Source organism: Bos mutus, chromosome 3 (assembly GCF_027580195.1).
Source record: "Bos mutus isolate GX-2022 chromosome 3, NWIPB_WYAK_1.1, whole genome shotgun sequence".
NCBI lineage: Eukaryota > Metazoa > Chordata > Mammalia > Artiodactyla > Bovidae > Bos > Bos mutus.
In genome coordinates this window covers 10,928,174-10,947,508 of record NC_091619.1, presented here as the reverse complement: position 1 = coordinate 10,947,508, position 19,335 = coordinate 10,928,174, and the positions used below count along the sequence as shown (strand labels likewise).

General features: G+C 42.3%; 1 protein-coding gene and 1 long non-coding RNA gene across 8 annotated transcripts in view; one reads left to right on the top strand and one right to left on the bottom strand.

The window, feature by feature from the left end:
- Window positions 1-19,335, bottom strand: part of LOC138986828 (uncharacterized) — a 124,393-nt gene that overhangs the window by 14,613 nt on the left and 90,445 nt on the right. The window contains exon 5 of one of the 2 annotated variants that reach the window (XR_011463457.1): window positions 9,909-12,634. The exons of the other annotated variant lie outside the window; for it this stretch is intronic. This is a non-coding gene — a long non-coding RNA (uncharacterized lncRNA). Of the gene's footprint in view, window positions 1-9,908; window positions 12,635-19,335 lie in introns of those variants that run through there. 2 annotated transcript variants of the gene reach the window in all.
- The window catches only part of ILDR2 (immunoglobulin like domain containing receptor 2), a 72,181-nt gene that overhangs the window by 19,557 nt on the left and 33,289 nt on the right, over window positions 1-19,335 (top strand). For all 6 annotated transcript variants that reach the window (XR_011463450.1, XM_070366736.1, XM_070366737.1 and 3 more), the window contains exons 2-3: window positions 2,074-2,406; window positions 3,441-3,560. Coding sequence is in view for 5 of the 6 variants with exons in the window: in XM_070366736.1 (XP_070222837.1) it covers window positions 2,074-2,406; window positions 3,441-3,560 (453 nt within the window). In the remaining variant the exon portion in view is untranslated. The remainder of the gene's footprint in view (window positions 1-2,073; window positions 2,407-3,440; window positions 3,561-19,335) is intronic.

The following is a 19,335-nucleotide window of genomic DNA, read 5'->3' as shown; positions in this document are numbered from 1 at the left end:
TTTAACAACTCTGTTGAGTTAAGGAATATGAGGCTCATTTTACAGGTGAAGGTTGCTTAAGAGACTTCATTTAGGCCTTACCATTAGTGTGTAGCCAGATGAGATTCAAAGCCTTATCTCTTTGATGCCCATGCTCTTTTACTATACTATGCTGTTTATGTCATTTAAACATAAATGTGAAGTCCTAGAAATTTGTGAAGTCCTAGAAATTTTCATATTAATATTCATTCATTTACTTGCCCATTCCTTTATTTATTGTAGCTATCCAGCACTTAAGGTTCAAAATACTAAATCTTAAATACTCTGCTGTATTCACTTCCCAATTCCATAGGATGAAAACCTTTTATTCCTAACAGGAATTAAAACCTAGTTTTCACAGTGCTTTCATGGGGGAGAGTCACTAGTCTGGAAATCAGAAGTGAGTACAAATGTGGTATCTTGCCCTTGTTGAGCGAGCTATAAAGCTATTATTCGTGACTCTATGAAGAGTCATGAATAAATGCATATTCGAGTTGTGAGAGTGAGTTTGCTTTGTGGGCTGTCATTGTGACCATGGGCAGTAATGAAGGATAGTAGGCCCCCCTAGGAAACTAGTCCTCCTGCCTCTGAAGTCCACCTGCAATTCTAGGGTGAAACTCTTTGCCTCAAGCTACCTGAAGGTGGCTTGGCAGCCTCCTGGTTTCAACTCTGGACCTCTTTATCCTGTCTTTTTATTCATATTCCTTTTTTTGCTTCTCATCATGATTCTGCTTCTGTTTCAAAGCAGAATTAGATCAAGCTAGAAACTCTTAACTCTCCCAGTAACCTGAAGAAGTTGTGTTCTCTTTGTCTGGAGTTTCTAGACCTTACCATTGAGTTCATAGAAGCCCTTTGCCTCTCAAACACTCCCCTGGGCTTTCATTCATGGAAACTTCCCTCTCTTTCTTGGACACCAAGCTTCAAATTGATCTTTTTAACACTTAAACTTCTCATCTGCTTTCTAGTCTCCCCCCACCTCTTTTTGGATCGCCTTCAAAGCTTTTGAACTTGGTCTACTGCTTTTGATCTGAAATTCTCCATTTCTCTCAAAGCCTTCTTTCCCCCTTAATCTCTGTCTCCTTTGCTTGGTCACCAGCTAGAAGGGAAGTCACTTTCTCCTAAATTCATACTTCCTGGATTCATTTTCCTCATTTATCAAATAGTTTAGTGTCTATGGGCTTCAGGAGCCAGGACAGCTAAATAAGACACGTTACTTAGTTGACCCGACAAGTCTGATGGTGTGAAAAGAAGAACTTGCAAAATTATAGTAAATGTCTGGCGGGGAATGCTGGGGACACTATGGCGCAAAGGAGGAAGTGATACATAGATTGACTGGTCAGAGAAGGCTTGACAAGAAGCCTCTGAACTGGATTTTAAAAGATGAAAATGAGTTTCCCAGGAAGATAAGTGAGGAAAAAGCTTGCCATAAACAAGAAACATGATGTGCCAAGATCTAGAGGTGTGATATAGCACATCCCACTTAGGGAAACTGTTAGTTTGCTGTCCTCTGAGGTTGATGCTCAAACAGAGGTGCTGCAAGAAGTGAGGCTGAGGAGGAATTAGATGATGAAGCACCTTAAACGCCTTGCTGAGAACTTTGGGTTTTGTTCTAAAGGCCATGGAGGATGAGTGAAGGATTTTAAGAAGGAGAGCCATAACAGTCAGATTTAAAAAGATAACCTGAAATTATAGCAAGGAGGATGGATACATGTGGGCAACTGCAGGTGGAGAGACCAGACAAGAGATTATTGCAAAATTATAGGCAAAAAATGAGAAGAACATACACGGAAGCACTGGTAGTGGGGTTAAAGAGGGGGATGGAAATATTAAAGATGTTAAGAGGTCACGTTGACATGACTTTGTGACCAACTGGGTATTAGGAATGAGAGCAGATTCTGGACAGGGCGACCAGGTAGATATTGATGTTCTTCATTGTGATGGAAAAAACAAGGTGAGGGACAGGTTAGGGAGCTAAGGCAGAAAGGCGTGCCTGTGTAGTGTGAGGTGAGGTCCAGGATACAGATACTGTTTGGACATCTTCATTCTGTTTTGCAGCCATGGCTGAAGGCCTTCAGGTTACAGTGCCCGACAAGAAGAAGGTGGCCATGCTCTTCCAGCCCACTGTGCTCCACTGCCGCTTCTCTACATCCTCCCATCAGCCGGCCGTCGTCCAGTGGAAGTTCAAGTCCTATTGCCAGGATCGCATGGGGGAATCCCTGGGCATGTCATCTCCACGGACCCAGTCTCTCAGTAAAAGAAACCTGGAATGGGACCCTTACTTGGATTGCTTAGACAGCAGGAGGACTGTTCGAGTGGTGGCTTCTAAACAGGGCTCGACTGTGACCCTGGGAGATTTCTACAGGGGCAGAGAGATCACGATTGTTCACGGTAATAATGCCTCTGTTTTTAAGGAATGGGAGGGAGGTTGGTTTCATTCTTCACAGGTGCAAGAGGGTGTCAGCTGTGCACCCTTTCAGTCTCTCAAGGGTTTGATTTTATGGGAGATGATAGCATCAAGAAGCTTTCATGAGCTTGACTTTTAGTCTGATAATAAATGTATTATCAGCACTGAATTGAAATGGGTTCTAGTGAAAGCTTTCTCAGTCAAATACTTTACAGCTTGACACCAGGCTTTATTGCCCTTAACTCAGAAAGTAAACTTCCCTAGAAGTTCTCTGCTGGGAAAAGGGATGCATGTGTGTAAGTGCAAAGCCAGGTCACTTCATGGCCCAAGTCCCAGGCAGTTTTGCATCCGTTCCACTTTTTCTCCTGGTCTCTAAAGCTTTGGACAAGAAAAGGTCCAAAGTCTGGTATGACCTACTTGATTATTGGAATTTTGAAGAACTCCTGTGAACCCGTCTTGGGCTTCCCTGGTGGCTCAGATGGTAAAGACTCTGCCTGCAATGCAGGAAACCCGGTTTCCATTTCTGGGTTGGGGAGATCCCCTGGAGAAGGAAATGGCAATCCTCTCCAGTATTCTTGCCTGGAAAATCCCATGGACAGAAGAGCCTGGCAGGCTAACAGTCTATGGGGTTGCAAAGAGTCAGATACGGCTGAGTGACTAACACTTTTCACTTCCTGTGAACTCAGCTCATTTCCAGGAGTCCAGGTTAATTCTGGAATTTACTTGGCTTTCAGAGGCCTCAGTAAGCCTGGTTGAAAGCAAGTGTTCTATTCCTGAAACCAGCCTGCAACTAGACCAGTTTCTGGGTGTGAATTCTCTCACCTTAGGGATGCTAGTTTTTATCATTGTTTTGTTAGTTTGTTTTCAGTAAAGCAAACATCACGTCAGCCACCATTTAGGCTGAAAAATAGAACATTGCAGACACCCAGAAGCACCTCATTTCCACCCACCCTCTGTTGTTCAGTGTTTTCTTCAAAGGACAGAATTTAGAACCAGGTCCTTCTCTTTGTGATAACAGATGCAGATCTTCAAATTGGAAAACTCATGTGGGGAGACAGCGGACTGTACTACTGTATCATCACCACCCCTGATGACCTGGAGGGCAAGAATGAGGACTCCGTGGAAGTACTGGTGCTGGGTAGGTGACGGTCCTCAGCGATATTTTCATCTTAGACTGCTTGCACTGCTCCTTCTTCTCACTTCTCCCTGCGTGTATCAGTAGGTTGCACACACAGGCTTTATCTTTGGTGCACAAACTGATTTCAGAATATGGTCTTTAATGAGTATTTGTTATATTTTGTTTCTTGGCTGCTATGATCCCCTTTTTCGCATTGCCTAAATGTTTCTTCTGCTTTCTTAGTTTTTTTCTCCTCCTTTCCACTTGTACCTTTAACCCTGAATTATTTCTGCTTATTCTTTACATATGCTACTAGTGAGGAAAATGCCAGATGCCTTTGAAGCAGGGTAGAGACAGGAATTCACTGGTGTGTTAGGATCTCCTGAGGCCTTTGGGAATCTTTTCCCATTCAATTATCTCCCCTTAAGGCAATCCTAAGGAAAGATGGCTGTGCACTTTTAATAATAAAAGGTACCCAGTGAAAAGAGCTCTGGGGTAGACCTACTAGTGTTTAATTGGAGGGCAAATTTCTTGAAAGCTAAAAGTGCCTGAATTAGTCTCAAAGCAAATATAATCTAATCCTTATTAATATTAATTCCCTCATAAATGAAAACTCATTACTTTTGGCTACTTTTCTCTTTGGTGGATTAGAAGAATGTCAGTGGCAGATGACCTCCTTGTATGAAACTGAAGAACTGAGCACATATTTCATGCTCTATAAATGTTACTTGAACAAGAAAATTGGAATAAAATATGCAGAAATTAAGAAAAGAAACATTAACTGTAGGATAAAATGTACATCCTTGAAGCCGTTTTCAAAAGAAATTACTTTTTTTGTAGCCTCTAAGAAACCAGGTGATAACAATGTGGGGGCACAAATAAGGTGCTTTCTTTTAGAGGCAAATAAAATTAAAGGTTAATTTTTACCCCCTGTGAGAAATTCAGTGCCCAGGGAGAAAATGGAATTTTCTACTTAGGATTTTTAGTTTTATTCTATCATGATTGGCAAATAAGGTTTACTGTTGCCTTAATTTTACGGTTTACAAAATGGACTAAGGTAAATATTTATTAAGTATTAACCCTTTAATAATAATCAATGAATTGATGCTTTCAAATTGTGGTGCTGGAGAAAACTCTTGAGAGCCCCTTGGACTGAAAGGAGATCAAATCAGTCAATCCTAAAGGAAATCGACCCTGAATATTCATTAGAAGGACTGATGCTGAAGCTGAAACTCCAATACTTTGGCCACCTGATGTGAAGAGCCAAGTCATGGCAAGAGACCCTTATACTGGGAAAGATTGAAGGCAAGAGGAGAAGGGGGCAGCAGAGGATGAGATGATTAGGTAACATCACTGACTCAAAGCACATGAATTTGAGCAAATCCTGGGAGATAGTGAAGGACAGGGGAGGCTGGCATGCTGCAATGAAAAACTGCTGTGATCTGTAAAAGAATGGGAAATATGACATACATTCAAAAGGAAATAAAAATGTAAAAGGTTTATATTGACATTATAAAAGACTACAGGGCAGTTAGATTTAGGATCTGTGTGACTCTGTAGGAAATAAAAAGATAAATGTCTGCCTAATAACACAACTCTAATGGTTAAGTTTGAAGGAACAAGTCGCTCATTGAGCCTGCAATTAGCTGATTGTGAACACAAGTTATTTGACCAGTGCAACCGTTTGCAGCAAAGTAATTACTTGTGCAGGAAAAGGAGGCCAGGTAAAAACCACTTGAAATAATTTGGTCCCCGTTCTGCAAATGTGGGGAAATAAATAGAGTGAAAGCCTAGTCATTAGAGGATGTGCTGAAGTATATGAAGGGCATTCCTCTGGATTGAAACATACAGAGTAACTTGGGCAAAGATGCTATCCTCAGGACCAACAGGGAGGTGAAAGGAAGGCTCAGATGAAAAGGGTCAGCAATGATGGGAGAAAAGATAAGAAAAATTAGTGTTATCCTAAAAAGGTATCAGAAAGGCCAAATGTGGATGCTGCAAATCAGATAGAAGCAGCACATTTGTGAGATAAACAGATACACAGTGGAGTTCTTAGGGAGGAGAAACACATAATTCTGCTATTGTTGTTGTTTAGTTGCTAAGTTGTGTCTGACTCTTTTTCAACCCCAGGGACCGTAGCCTACCAGGCTCCTCTGCCCATGAAATTTCCCAGAGAAGAATACTGCAATCTGTTGCCCTTTCCTTCTCCCGGGGATCTTCCCGACCCAGGGATCAAACCCGTGACTCCTACTGCGTCTCCTGCATTGCAGGCAGATTCTTTTCCACTGAGCCACTGGGGAAGCCTGTATCCCGCATTAATTAGAAATGTTCAAAGCACGGTAAATTTGCCATGTAAACTTTTTAGGGCAACACTGGTTGTGTTAGTTAATTAAAGGTGTTAGTTTGAAATCTAGGAGAATTTCCTGAATGCGATATTTACTTTCCAAATGCAACATTCTGAATCTTCTTGGGCTTGACACCCCATTATGGAATTTTTCAAAATATTGTCACAGTTTTTAAAATTCTAAATATTTAGTGGTTATATCCTGCAGGCCTGTTCATGAGGTATTCTTTTTATGTGAGACCAAGAGAGCAACCTGTTTCTGAAGTCAACCTCTAGGAGATAAAGACCTCGGTAGGAAGATAATGGTCCACAGTTTGTTGACTACAACCGTCATGAGCCACTTGTGGTCACCGAACTTACTATGAGGAACAGTTGGAGGAACTGGGAGGATTCGGTCTTGGGAAAGGGAGCATGGGAAGCCTCTCCAGATATCTGGAGTGAAATTGTGTAGGAGGATTGGAAACTTACCCATTGTAGCTAGGTAAAACTAGAGCCAGGAGTGGAAGTTACAAAGGGAAGAAGTCTGTCTCAGGATAAAGAAAGAACTGTTAACAATCGGAGAGGCATCTGAAGATGCAGTGTTCTTAGGAGTATTAATTTCTATGTCCTTAAGAAGGTGGAAAATTTCTTTTGAGTTATTGTATCAGGTATTTATAGTAAAAGGTGTTCAACTCACTTATTTTTGAGCTTTATTTCAAATTTAAAATTATTGGTTTTAAAAAGTAGATGAATATGAGTGATGTGACTACTCTGATAAAGGGAGAAAATGACTTCCTGGTAATTTAGTCCTCATGACAGAGATAAAAGGGTTACAAGTTGGTTACAAGAACATACAGGATAGCATTCACTCAAAAGGAAGCCAGAGGGAATGCACTGTGGTCTTTTGTGGTAGGTCAGTGTTAAAAGAACTGATTCCACAAGAATAAGAATAAACTTGATGGAGGCTTGTAGGAACTGCAACGAGCTCTTCTTAGAGGATAATCACAGCGTGAGGAATAGAAAACTGTAGAATTTCAGATGACCAATTAGTAAGGGAGTTAGTTAAAGGGATAAACCAGAGGCAAAGTTAAGGAGAATTTGTTGTTTTTTCATTATACGCACAAAGGTAAAGTTGGAAAAGTTAATGGAGCAAGATTATCAAGTGTCTTATATGTCAGACTAAGAACTTTGTGTTCCATTTGAAGACTTAGAGGAGCCAGTGAAGAAGCCATCACAGAGGAATGAAATTAGATTTGAGGATCAGAATAGTAGTAGCAGGGTAGACAATACATTAGAGAGGAGTACTAGAACAGAGGGGTTGGTTATGGGGTACTGCAGCAGCATGGGTGAAAGGGCATGAGATTCTGAACCAGAGTAATGAACTGAGAACAGACAGCATGGAAACATTTCTGAGAGGGAAGTGGTGGATATTGAGATACAGGGATGAGTCAAAAGGACACCGTGATTTATAGTTAACTGGGGAGCCAACTGTTCTGTCAACCAAGAGAGAGGCTACAGATTGGAAACCAGGTTGGAGAGGCCAGAAAATGAATTTGGTTCTTAATACATGGAATGTGAGATGTCTTGATGACAATTAGAAATATGGTCTGGAATTCAGTGGAAAAACAGGGATTAGAGATAATAGATTTGAGAGTCATGAATGATAGTCACAACCGTGAAAGAATAGATGAGTCACCCAAAAAGATTATATAAAGTGAAAAGGGCCAAAGGACAGAAGCTTTTCAGTCTTATATTCTAGTTTGACTTCATGTGAGTGGTGACCCTGGTACTGCGTGTATACTTGTCTTAATTTCCCTTACAACACTGGACCCTTCTCAGTAGCACTGGAACATGAGCTCTTCAATGGCCAGGGCCAGTTCTCATTCATCTATTTGCATTGGTTTGCAGAGTTTCTAGAATAAAGAAGTTTAAGTGAATGTTTTTTTAAATGACAAATGGGCAGAATCTGTAACTAATATTTACTTTGTACCTCTTAAATATTAGTCAATGCTGAGTATGTATTTGTTGACTTATGAAGTGTTAATACAATAAATGTTTACAGTCTCAAGTGAGATATAGCATAATTTAATCTCATTGGTCATGATTCTTTATCTAGGTATTTAAATTTTTCCTAGTGATAGAACCACCAGGAAGTACGGTTGAAGCCACAATACCACACAACCTGTCTATATTACGAAGCTATAGAATGCTCCCTGGCATCAATCATGTTTTCAAAAATGTAACTGCTGCTTTAGGTAATGGTTTTTACTTGGCCCAGATTTGCTTTAGTACTTCATTTCATTTCTCAGTGAAACTGCCTATAATCATTAACCTCACTTCAAAGACATAGTTGTCCTTGTCTATACTGCTTACCTCCCCACTGAGTATGACCTACCTTCTTTTCCCCATACATCTGAACTATCTATGAATTGCAGCTGATGCTTCTTTCAGAGGTTCAGAAATATCCAAAGATGTGATTTAGAGAAATGTGAGGATAACCACTGATTCACCATTAAACTCGAACACTATACTGAACACTTTTAAATCTCTTTTTGATGATTCAGAAGGTAGAGTCATTCTGAAGAAATGCTCGTGGTGTTTAGGGTGCTCTGAGATGATAGTGACAGGTACCTTAGAAATATTTAGATAGATGTTTGGGGTCATAGAGCCATGCCAGCAGACAGTTACAGAAGGTGGAAGTGTCCAGAAAATCTGCCACCCTGAGATTAGATATAGGTCTAGGATCAGGAACAATCTGTTTATAACCTGGAACCATGCCACTGTTTGGATAGGAATAAAGTTCCCCCGGGCAACTCCAGCTGGCAGGAAAAGGACTTCACCATTCAGGAAGGCTCAAGTAGGGAAGTTGCTATTTTAAAATCTAAAGGCAGCTCGCCTTGTTCTCATTTCTTTCTATGCACAAGGTAAGGGCCTGACCCCTTCTCTCTGATGTCTCATGTGATAGCTTGTTTTCTAAGGGCCAAAAGAAAAAAGGAGGGAAAGGGCCCCAGTAAAAATATGGCGCAATGAACACTTGTGCCTCTGGACTGAGAAAAGAATAACGACATGAGCCTGTTTCATGAGCATGTTTCAGCATGGAACAGGTTCTCTTGTCCAGGTTATCAGGATAAACAAGATGGCTTTAGCATCCTTTCTATAATTTTGACTTTATCTAAAATATCCACAAATTGCAGAATTAACTCTCTATATAGGGGATGCCCAAATACTGCTGTCCTGTTTTGTTTAATACTGCTTCTATTTTAGGAAAAGTGATACCTCTTTATTATAAAAACCAAACAAAACAGAAAACACGAGAAGAAAATCTCTTTTAAAAAATTCACCACTCAGAGCTAACTATTGTGTTCTTCAGAACTCTTTTAATTGCAAGGGACAGATTCTCAAACTGGCTTAGGGGAACTTTTTGGCTTAGGTAACCAGTAAAGTGAAAGTGAAGTTGCTCAGTCGTGTCCGACTCTTTGCGACCCCGTGGACTGTAGCCTGCCAGGCTCTTCCATCCATGAGATTCTCCAGGCAAGAATACTGGAGTGGGTTGCTGTTTCCTTCTCCACGGGATCTTCCTGACCCAGGGATCAAACCGGGGTCTCCAGCACTGCAGGCAGACTCTTTACTGTAACCAGTAAGTCCAGGGGTATTCCTAACTTCAAGCATGGTTGAGTTCCAGTGTTCAGATTATGTTTTAAATATCGCCATCTCCTCTGTGTTAGATTCATTCTCCAGCACGCTGTCTCCAAATGTGACCCCTAGCAGATCTTTAACACCTTTGATCTCAGGAGGATAAACTGCCTCTCTCCATAGTGTGGCAAAAGTCCTATTGTTGGGGGTGGGCTGTGCATTCTGAGAGGAACATAGGGTTCCACCAGCCCCAAATGAACCATATGAATTGAAGGGAAAGGGAGTAGCTTCATAAAGAGAAATTGGACATTTGTTTCCAAATGAAGAAGAAAAGAATGCCAGGCAGGCAAAAACACACACTGTTAATATTTTGTGGAATTCATCAATTTCTGCTTCTTTTTAGGCCAAATGCAATGCTATTCCAGGAGGCCAGAAATAGGCTTGCTCCCAGCAGGTCCTTGTGAGTAGGCACTAAGTTGGAATTGCTTCTTCCCTGTGAAGGTAATGCAGCAGAATTACCTATGTTTTCCTGTCATGCTTCTATTTTTCCTTCCATCTCCTCCTGTGATTTATCCTGATTTATATTACCTTGACAAGAGGTGGAGAAACAGGCATGCATTAAATTTTTTAAAAATCAAATTATTCACAATACTGTGCCTGAAATTGTTCAGTTCAGTTCAGTTCAGTCGCACAGTCGTGTCCGACTCTTTGCGACTCCATGAATCACAGCATGCCAGGCCTCCCTGTCCATCACCAACTCCCGGAGTTCACTCAGACTCAGGTCCATCGAGTCGGTGATGCCATCCAGCCATCTCATCCTCTGTTGTCCCCTTCTCCTCCTGCCCCAATCCCTTATGGCAGAAAGTGAAGAGGAACTAAAAAGCCTCTTGATGAAGGTGAAAGAGGAGAGTGAAAAAGTTGGCTTAAAACTCAACATTCAGAAAACGAAGATCATGGCATCTGGTCCCATCGCTTCATGGGAAATAGATGGGGAAACAGTGGAAACAGACTATTTTTTTGGGCTCCCAAATCACTGCAGATGGTGACTGCAGCCATGAAATTAAAAGACGCTTACTCCTTGGAAGAAAAGTTATGACCAACCTAGATAGCATATTCAAAAGCAGAGACATTACTTTTCCAACAAAGGTCTGTTTAGTCAAAGCTATGGTTTTTCCAGTGGTCCTGTATGGATGTGAGAGTTGGACTGTGAAGAAAGCTGAGTGCCAAAGAATTGATGCTTTTGAACTGTGGTGCTGGAGAAGATTCCTGAGAGTCCCTTGGACTGCAAGGAGATCCACTCAGTCCATTCTGAAGGAGATCAGCCCTGGGATTTCTTTGGAAGGACTGATGCTAAAGCTGAAACTCCAGTACTTTGGCCACCTCATGTGAAGAGTTGACTCATTGGAAAAGACTCTGAAATTGTTATTCTGGTCTAAAATCAACTTTTTGGCCTACTAGCATTAAAAAGCCATTAAGAACATAATGAGAAATCAGGGAATTCTAGGGAGGGACATCTCTGAACTAGTGATCCACTTTAGGGATTTTTGATAGGAATCTGTTTCTATGGCTGTGCAGAAATATTCAGGCACACACCCCTCTGTCAGCGCTGCCTCAATTTGAATCCTGTTGTACTACCCACCCCCCTCCCATTAGTTCTGGCTATTTAGAAAGATTACTTGTTGCCAAGACTCCCCCTCCCCCTTCTCTTCCTGGCTTCCAGCCCCTGCTGCTAACCAAGGAGATTTGCCGATTAGAAGGGCTTCAGCTCAGAGAGTTCCCATGGCAACAGACTCCTCAGAGGTCTTTGTTGCCTGCTAAAACTTTGATCTCTGAGAGTGGCTGCTGCTGTTTCTCTCTAAGATTTACAAACAGAGGAAGAGGAGAAAAGAATTGGAGGAGAAGAAAAGTTTACTCCTGGCCAAAAGGAGAGAAGGAATTAATTACAGCCACACTCTAGCCATAAATCTGAGGTTACTCCTTTGGAACATCTTCCATTTGGGCTGTTCCTACATTTTCATTTGTAGACTCGATTATATTACAGCTATCTTGGTTTCAAATGAAAGACTTAAAGTGGAGTTGATTCCTCTTGGAAGGTGGACCTATCCTATCCATCTTCAGATTTCCAGAAGAGTCGAAATAACTGCACAGGCTGCCATGAAAGCGGAGACACAGAACTAATATCGGGAGAGAGCTTTTTAGGCCCCAGACCCACTGGCTTTACTCCCTGCCCTTTCTCCTAATTCTGGCCTACTCTGCCCTGAGCTTACCTACATGCCTCTGTTGATCTTGGTTTTGAGAAGAACCAGAGTAATGTGTTGAAGGAGTGGGGAAGAAGGAAGAGGCAGAAAAATCAGCCAGGCATCAATAAGAAGTTGATTCTGTTTAATGGCTGTCAGTGAGCCTTCTACCATCTGAGGAGTGGAGTGGGGTTTGTGGTTGCTCCAATGACTGAGGATCATGCCTTTCACTCTTTGCAAGAAGCCTCTGATAGCCTTCACGCCTCTCTCCTGCATAATCACAGCCTTGTTCTTTGATGGGCATCATGGAATGGAGTCAGTTTTGCTTCAAGTGTGACTTGTATTTGCATTATGATTTAACTTTTAACCAGTCTTGTTTGCATACTATGTCCCTAACACAGGGAGGATACAAAATAAATAAAAGGCACTGTTCTGTCCCTATATAAATTACCATCTTTTGATAAAGATAAGTATTATATTTCTGAGGCAATGAGAGAATAATATAAGAAAAGTTAAAAAGTGTATTGATATTAAATATCTAGGCTACTGATTCACAAGAGGGGCCACTTTTGCCCCCCAGAAGATATTTGGCAATATTTGGAAACACTTTGGTTGTCACAGCTTGTGGGATACTATGGCATCTAGCAGGTAGAAGCCAAGGAGACTGCTGAATATCCCACAATGCACAGAACAGCCCTCCCACCTCCAACAAAGGATTATCTGTCCCCACATGTGAATAGTGCCAAGGTTGCAAAACCCTGATCTTGATCAAAGGTCAATCTGGATACTGGATAAGGTCCACTGTGAAGAGCGTGGGCTTTGGGGGGGGTCACATTTATGTGGACTCCATGCAGCCATATAACCTTTAATAACTCAATGTTGATGAGTCATGGTTTCCTTATCTGTAAAAATGAGGGAGGAAAAACAAAAGTTAACATGGAAAACCTATTGTGAGGATTAAATAGCACAGAACACAAACTCAGTAAAACGTCAGTTCGGGGCTTCCCTGGTGGCTCAACAGTAAAGAGTCCGCCTGCTATGCAGGAGACTTGGTTTGGGAAGTTTGATCCTTGGGTTGGGAAGATCGCCTGGAGAAGGAAATGGTGATTCACTCCAGTATTCTTGCCTGGGAAAGCCCATGGACAGAAGAGCCTGGCAAGCTACGGACTGGGGGTCATCAAAGAGTCGGACACAAGTGAACGACTAAACAGCAACGACAAAATGTCAGTTTCCTTCTACTTTTGCCATCCCCCACGTCTAGTTTGCAGTGTGCCACCCCTCATCCAGCGTTCTTGCCTGGAGAATCCCAGGGACCAGGGAGCCTGGTGGGCTGCCATCTATGGGGTCGCACAGAGTCGGACACGACTGGAGCGACTTAGCAGCAGCAGTAGCACCCCTCATCTGAGGGAACCCTCTAAGGGAATTCTGTGTTCTGGGACTCATCCTAGAGAGCCGATTTTCCTTTAGCCTGTTCCATAGCAGAGGCTTTAATGAGCCATCTGAATTGGCGATCCTGTTACTAATAGGTTCATGTTTTTTCCGATGACATCTGTGCAGTGCTGTGCAGCGGTGACCCTCATCAACCCCATGGGAATCTTCCTGCTAGTGGGTTTCAGGGTATTCTGTCCCAGCATGCAATCTTTTGGTTGCTATGTTTTGGTAGCTGTTGAAAGCCCCTGTTTCTCGTTAATTACACAGTGTTTGCTACCTGACCTACATACAAGGATTAGGTCATACAGGCCACTCGATGAAGGCTAGAAGGGTTTGGGAACACCTAAGACTTGGATTAGGATCTGGATGGACTTGGAAAGACTTTAGATAGGACAACCTTATAATTTCTTGTCCAAATTAGGTTGAAAGTGAAAAGGGGAGACTTTAAATAATTTATATCAAGACAACAGGCCTATGGATGTGGTGATCACCCCGTCTCTAGAGATGATCACCTGGAATGTTTTTTGGTTTTTGTTGTTGTTTTTTTTTAATTATAGAGAACAGAAGAGCCAGAGGAGCTGGGAGCAAATTAGTTTCAGCTCACCTTCACCTGCTGACCCCAAGATGTTAGCAGGCATTCTAATTAGGGAGCCTAATTAGCTTCCCTGGTAGCTCCTGCCAATGCAGGAGACCCTGGGTCGGGAAGATCCCTTGGAGAAGGGAATGACAACTCACTCCAGTATTCTTGCCTGGAGAATTCCATGGATGGAGGAGCCTGGTGGACTACAGTCCATGCAGTCACCAAGAGTCTGAGACCACTGAGCAACTAACACTTTCACTTTTACAGGGCTGTGTACATCTCCATTCATTTACTGCTGCTGCTGCTGCTAAGTCGCATCAGTCGTGTCCGACTCTGTGCGACCCCAGAGACGGCAGCCCACCAGGCTCCCCCGTCCCTGGGATTCTCCAGGCAAGAACACTAGAGTGGGTTGCCATTTCCTTCTCCAATGCATGAAAGTGAAAAGTGAAAGTGAAGTCGCTCAGTCGTGTCCGACTCTAGCGACCCCATGGACTGCAGCCCACCAGGCTCCTCTGTCCATGGCGCTTTCCAGGCAAGAGTACTGGAGTGGGGTGCCATTGCCTTCTCCGCATTCATTTACTAGAAGCAAGCAAAGAGGTCGTGGTTTGCGGTACTACTTGTTCACTGAAAAATGTGTGCGAAGATTTCTGAGGGGTGAAGGACGTTTAGGCTCTTCACTGCCCTGGGTTGTTAACAAACGAAGTCTTGAAGGCACTCATTGCCCTCCCTCACCCACAACCACCCAGCCCGAGCTGTGACTGCCTCCCCTCCCCCCTTCCTCCGTCGAAGCCTGTATCCCGCCTCACTATTTTTGCTTCACTTCTTGCTCATCACTGTGGGAGGAAACTGGGCCTTCAATTAGTGCGCATTCCTGAAGCCCGCGGTTGCCGTGGTTACCCGGGCGGGAGCCGGGCAGCTGGGTCAGCTCGCCTGGCGCATTGTAGTCGGTGCACCCGGGCGGCGGTAAACGCGCTAAGCTGGTGCGCGTGAGGGCGGGGACGGGGCCGGCGGACGGGAGGCACTGGGGGCCCGCGGGACAGTGGGCGTCGCCGAAAATCGGCTCAGCTCTGGAAAAAAAGAATGGCAGCCCTTGAAAGCCGGTCAGGAGACAGTGACGGCATTTTTCTCCAGAGCCAGCTGCTGCTATTCGAGTCTGCCGGTTTTCGTTCACAGGGGGATAGTGCCTCTGAGTTCGCTCTGGGAAATGCCCCATGCTCAAGCCCCTCGCACTGAGAGCGGGCTGACCATGGAGGAAAGGGCAGAGCTCTGACCATCTAAGGCCTATCAAGCTGTGTGCCCCTGCGGTCAGCCTCGGACCTCCTGGGCTTTTTTGGTTAAGGAAACTAGCCATTTTGATACCTTTGCATCTGTGGTATCTGTGCTGGCCTGATGGATGGAGCACAGTGAGCTCAGGAAATCACACTGGGCACCAAGAAACTCAATTTCCTTCTTCCAATAAATCCCACCCTCCTCTATGTTATTTTGGAGTCAAATCTACCTGTCTTCAGCTTTTCATCTCATGTTAAGTTGAGCATGTTATATTACTAATAATACCTTTGCATCTGTTCACTCTAAGACTAGGGAGTTGGATCACTATAGCACTTTGCAAAGACAGAGTGCTTCACAATCATTTTTATTATTACTTTTAGTAGTTTGTAGCGCACAGTGAATACCTTTTAATTAGCTCATACTGTGTTATGTATTCAGTAATCATTTTCTGGTCACAACTTTAAAAGGTGTTGAATTGTTAACCACCTCCTATCCAAAAATTATACTTGAGTTATGTAGGTAGAGCAATAACGCCACAAACACGGATTTCTGCATTGCTCATTGCAAAGACTAGAAATGCTTCACATTTCTAACATTTCTAAATTTAGAATAAGCAAAGCTTGAGGTGGAGTGAGATTGGGAAAGAGACAAGAATACGGGTGAGTAGACCCAGGTTCTACTCCTGGTTTCATTATTAGTCAGCTGTGTGGTTTTGGGTAAGATTCTTAAGCTCTCTGAACCTTAGGTTCTTGAAAATATGAAATGGATTATGGATTAGATGACCTCTGAAATCCTTTCTAGCAATACAATTCTAGAATTGTATTGATTGTATTGATTCAGTCAATATAATCAATTGTTTTGATTCTAGAATTCTGTGTGAATAGAAGTCAGTGCCTTAGGCTAAGCTTACAACCACTGCCAAAAAAGCCTGAGGCATTTATTAACAGTTAATTGCAGATGGTCTGATACTAGTCATTTTGTGGAGAGAATTCAATGTCAGAATTACTCCCTATAATTTGAAGTGAACTAAAATGAAAGGGACAAGAAAAGAAAAAATACACACATGAAATGCTTACATAGTTTAAAAATACATATAAAAGAGAAGCTATGTCCACATTTGTGATGGATAATCATAAACTGTATATATTGAATGCATGGTTGCCATGGGAATATAGAATAAAAACAGAGATGTGTGTGCCCTTGGGAAATTTCCAATTTGAGGGGATTCCAAATAGTCATAGAAACAACTTTACACTTTAAAGGACCAGAGAGAAACATCTGTTCTTCTCAGAGACTTAGGAGAGAAACATTCTGGAGGGTTAGGAGCTGAGACAATAGGGGTGGATATAGTGCATCACTGAAAATGGATCCAGGGAATCTTAGGAAAGCTTGGAAGTATGATGAAGCCCAGATGTGCATTAAGCAGAAGGGGAAAGGAGGAAACCTCAAGGATCTGGGGAAGAAAAACATTCTATATTATCCTGAACAGAAGGTTCATTTTATAATATATTGGCAAACCCAAGGAGGACTCCCAAGTTAGTACATTTCAGAGAAATGGATGGAGATTCAGCAGTTTTGGCATCACATGGACAAAAGGAAGTACTGTTTTCCCTTTTCATAGGTTCCAGTGCATAACATAATGTGTCGTCTTATGACTTATTAATGTGTCTTATAATTACTTAATCAAGTAATTAAGTAGCAGATCTAAAAATCTGAAAACAAGTTTGTCCTACATCTAGAACTTCTGTACCTTCCATTGTACTAAAAAGGCTTGGAACAGAACTTGGATTTAAGTTTTAAGACTAGAGACAAAAACCAATTTAGGGAGCATATTGAATCTCTCTGTAATGACTGCCTTGAAAATACCCTAGCATGGTGGCTTTCAACTTGTAGGGCTGGGGTATGGTGGTGCTTCAGTTCCCCAAGATGGCAGGATGGCATTTTATGAGATATTTCAGTGACCTGAAGATCTTCCTGACATTGAGCCCTGAGTCCAGGGCTGCTAAATATTTCCAGTACATAGCATAGTGCTGAATGAATGGGCAGTTCCTTCAGATCCTCATTAAGAGCCCATTTCCATCTGGGATGGGTAAAAGGCACTATGGTGAGCAGTAAATCAGAAGTCTAGCATAGAAAACTGGGGATTTGCTGCTGGGAGAACTTCAAGGTCCTGATGGGTGAGGTGACTTCTTGTGCCAGGCTCTTAGGGATGCAGCACAGACACAGGCCCTGCCCCAGAGGGGTTTCCATCCTGCTAGTGGAGGAACATGTAAAGGAATCACTGTAGGCAAGATGTATTCTCAGGAAGGTATGTACAGTGGTCATCAGGAGCATGGAGGGGGATGCACCCTATCAGAGCAGTATTCTTAGAGGACTCTGTTAGAACATATTTCTGAGTTTTGCAGACTGTGTGTGCTATGGATTTGAGAGAAGCAGAAGTTCATTAGCTAGTTATCTTACTACAGAAGGTAAGTACGTCCTGCATTGAGAACCTGGCCAGCCCAGAAAAAGGGATTAGAACCTTGGGGAGATGTTACCAGGACGTGGTCTGTTGTAAATATGCAAAAATAATGCCATGGATAGGAGAAGAGTGGGAAACCAGGCAAGGACTGTGTCTCTGAGGGAAGGCCTCATGACTAGGGGGAACCTGATGTCAAAAATGCCCCCCAAAAGCTGATGAAAACATGGAATTTGGCAGGAAGATAGTCCTTTGACCTTGGTAAATCATATGACACAGAAGCAGATAAGTAAAGCTGAGTTCTTAACCTCACACTTTTGGACAAGCTGCGTGGGCAAGCCTGTGACTTTCAAGCATAGGGATCATGTCTTCTTCTCTGTGTCTCCACCTGGCACAAATACACATTTCCTTATTGATTGAATGAATGAATTGGAGACATTCCAAAAATGAGCTTGTTCTCAGGAATAGGTACCAAGAGTTTAGTTGGGGATAACTTCACGTTGTCAGTGGCAGAAAACAGTTGAAATGGGGAATTATATAGTTAAAATCTGTAAGTTATTTTATTCACAATGATTGTTTTCTGCCCTCATCATTCAACCCAAAATATGTGAGTGTTTTGGGCTGTGAAGTTTCTGATGGTATGGTAGGGTATGATACTGGCACATGTGTATGCGCATTACAAACTATTAGTATGCTTGATTCGTTTGGTCTATTCATGTGGAAGTTTCTTTAAAATATTTGGTTCTGCAAGGTTTGGGGAAAACTGAGTGCTTACATGAAAACTATTTTCTAGTCATAACTTGAGCTGGGTTTGAAAAGAGTAAAGGTGACTTCTATTTGTGAGGTCTGTTCTCTATCCTTTTCTTAGACAGTAAAGTAACTTCTAATTGCCACTCTTAACTGAATCCTAGAAGAATGACAGTGATTCACAAGTGTTAGTAAAGTGCGGTGGAAATCTGGCATGTATTTACTGCAGTTGTTCGGACTCTCAAAGATCAAACCTTCGTTGGATGTGATAGAATAGCAGAGAAAGGGAAGAAAAGTTAGAGCATTTCTAACTGACAACAGCATTTCTTAGAAATTGTTAAGCAAGAAGCTGAAAGCAAAATGACTTTCAGAAATACAGGATTTCAGTATAAATCCACTTGTTAAAATGCCTTTAGCTCCAGGAAAATATAGGTCATGGTATAAAAGCCAGAGAGCTTTTCTCTCTCTCCCTCTTCTCTCTGCTGTTGACAGAACATAGTGGTATTATCAGCTATCCCCAAACCCCTACTATATTCTGAATTTTGAAGACATTTAATTTTACCCACTTTACTGCCAAATTCTGTCACTCACAGCACCCTGGGGCTAACACTGCATGGGTGCATTATGGGAAGGCTTTACCGGCTTCTGGAACTTCAGCTTTTGGCTGTTGCTTCAGGGAGAATGAGAAGCCTGATGCATGTCTCTCTGTTGGAGTGACAAGTTTTGTGAACCTCCTGTCCATATTTCTTATTGTAAGTTTTTTAATTACACATATAAAAAAAATCTAAAAAATGAAAGCCCCTTCATTGTTCTTCATGATGCCCATTTCAGTTCCCCAGAAATAAGGGCTAACAGTTTGGTGTGTCATACTGTTGTTTTCAGATTTTAATTTGAACATCGTGCCTAGAGCTTATATTCACTAACATTCTTTGTGTACAAGTAGTGTCAGAACACCATCAAGATGTTGTTTTAAACAGTCTCTGGGGAAACCCAGCTTTTGTGTTTTACCCATCATAATTATATCTGTGTTGATAGCACAGTTGGTAAAGAATCTGCCTGCAATGCTGGAGACCCTGGTTCCATTCCTGGGTCAGGAAGATGCACTGGAGAACGGATAG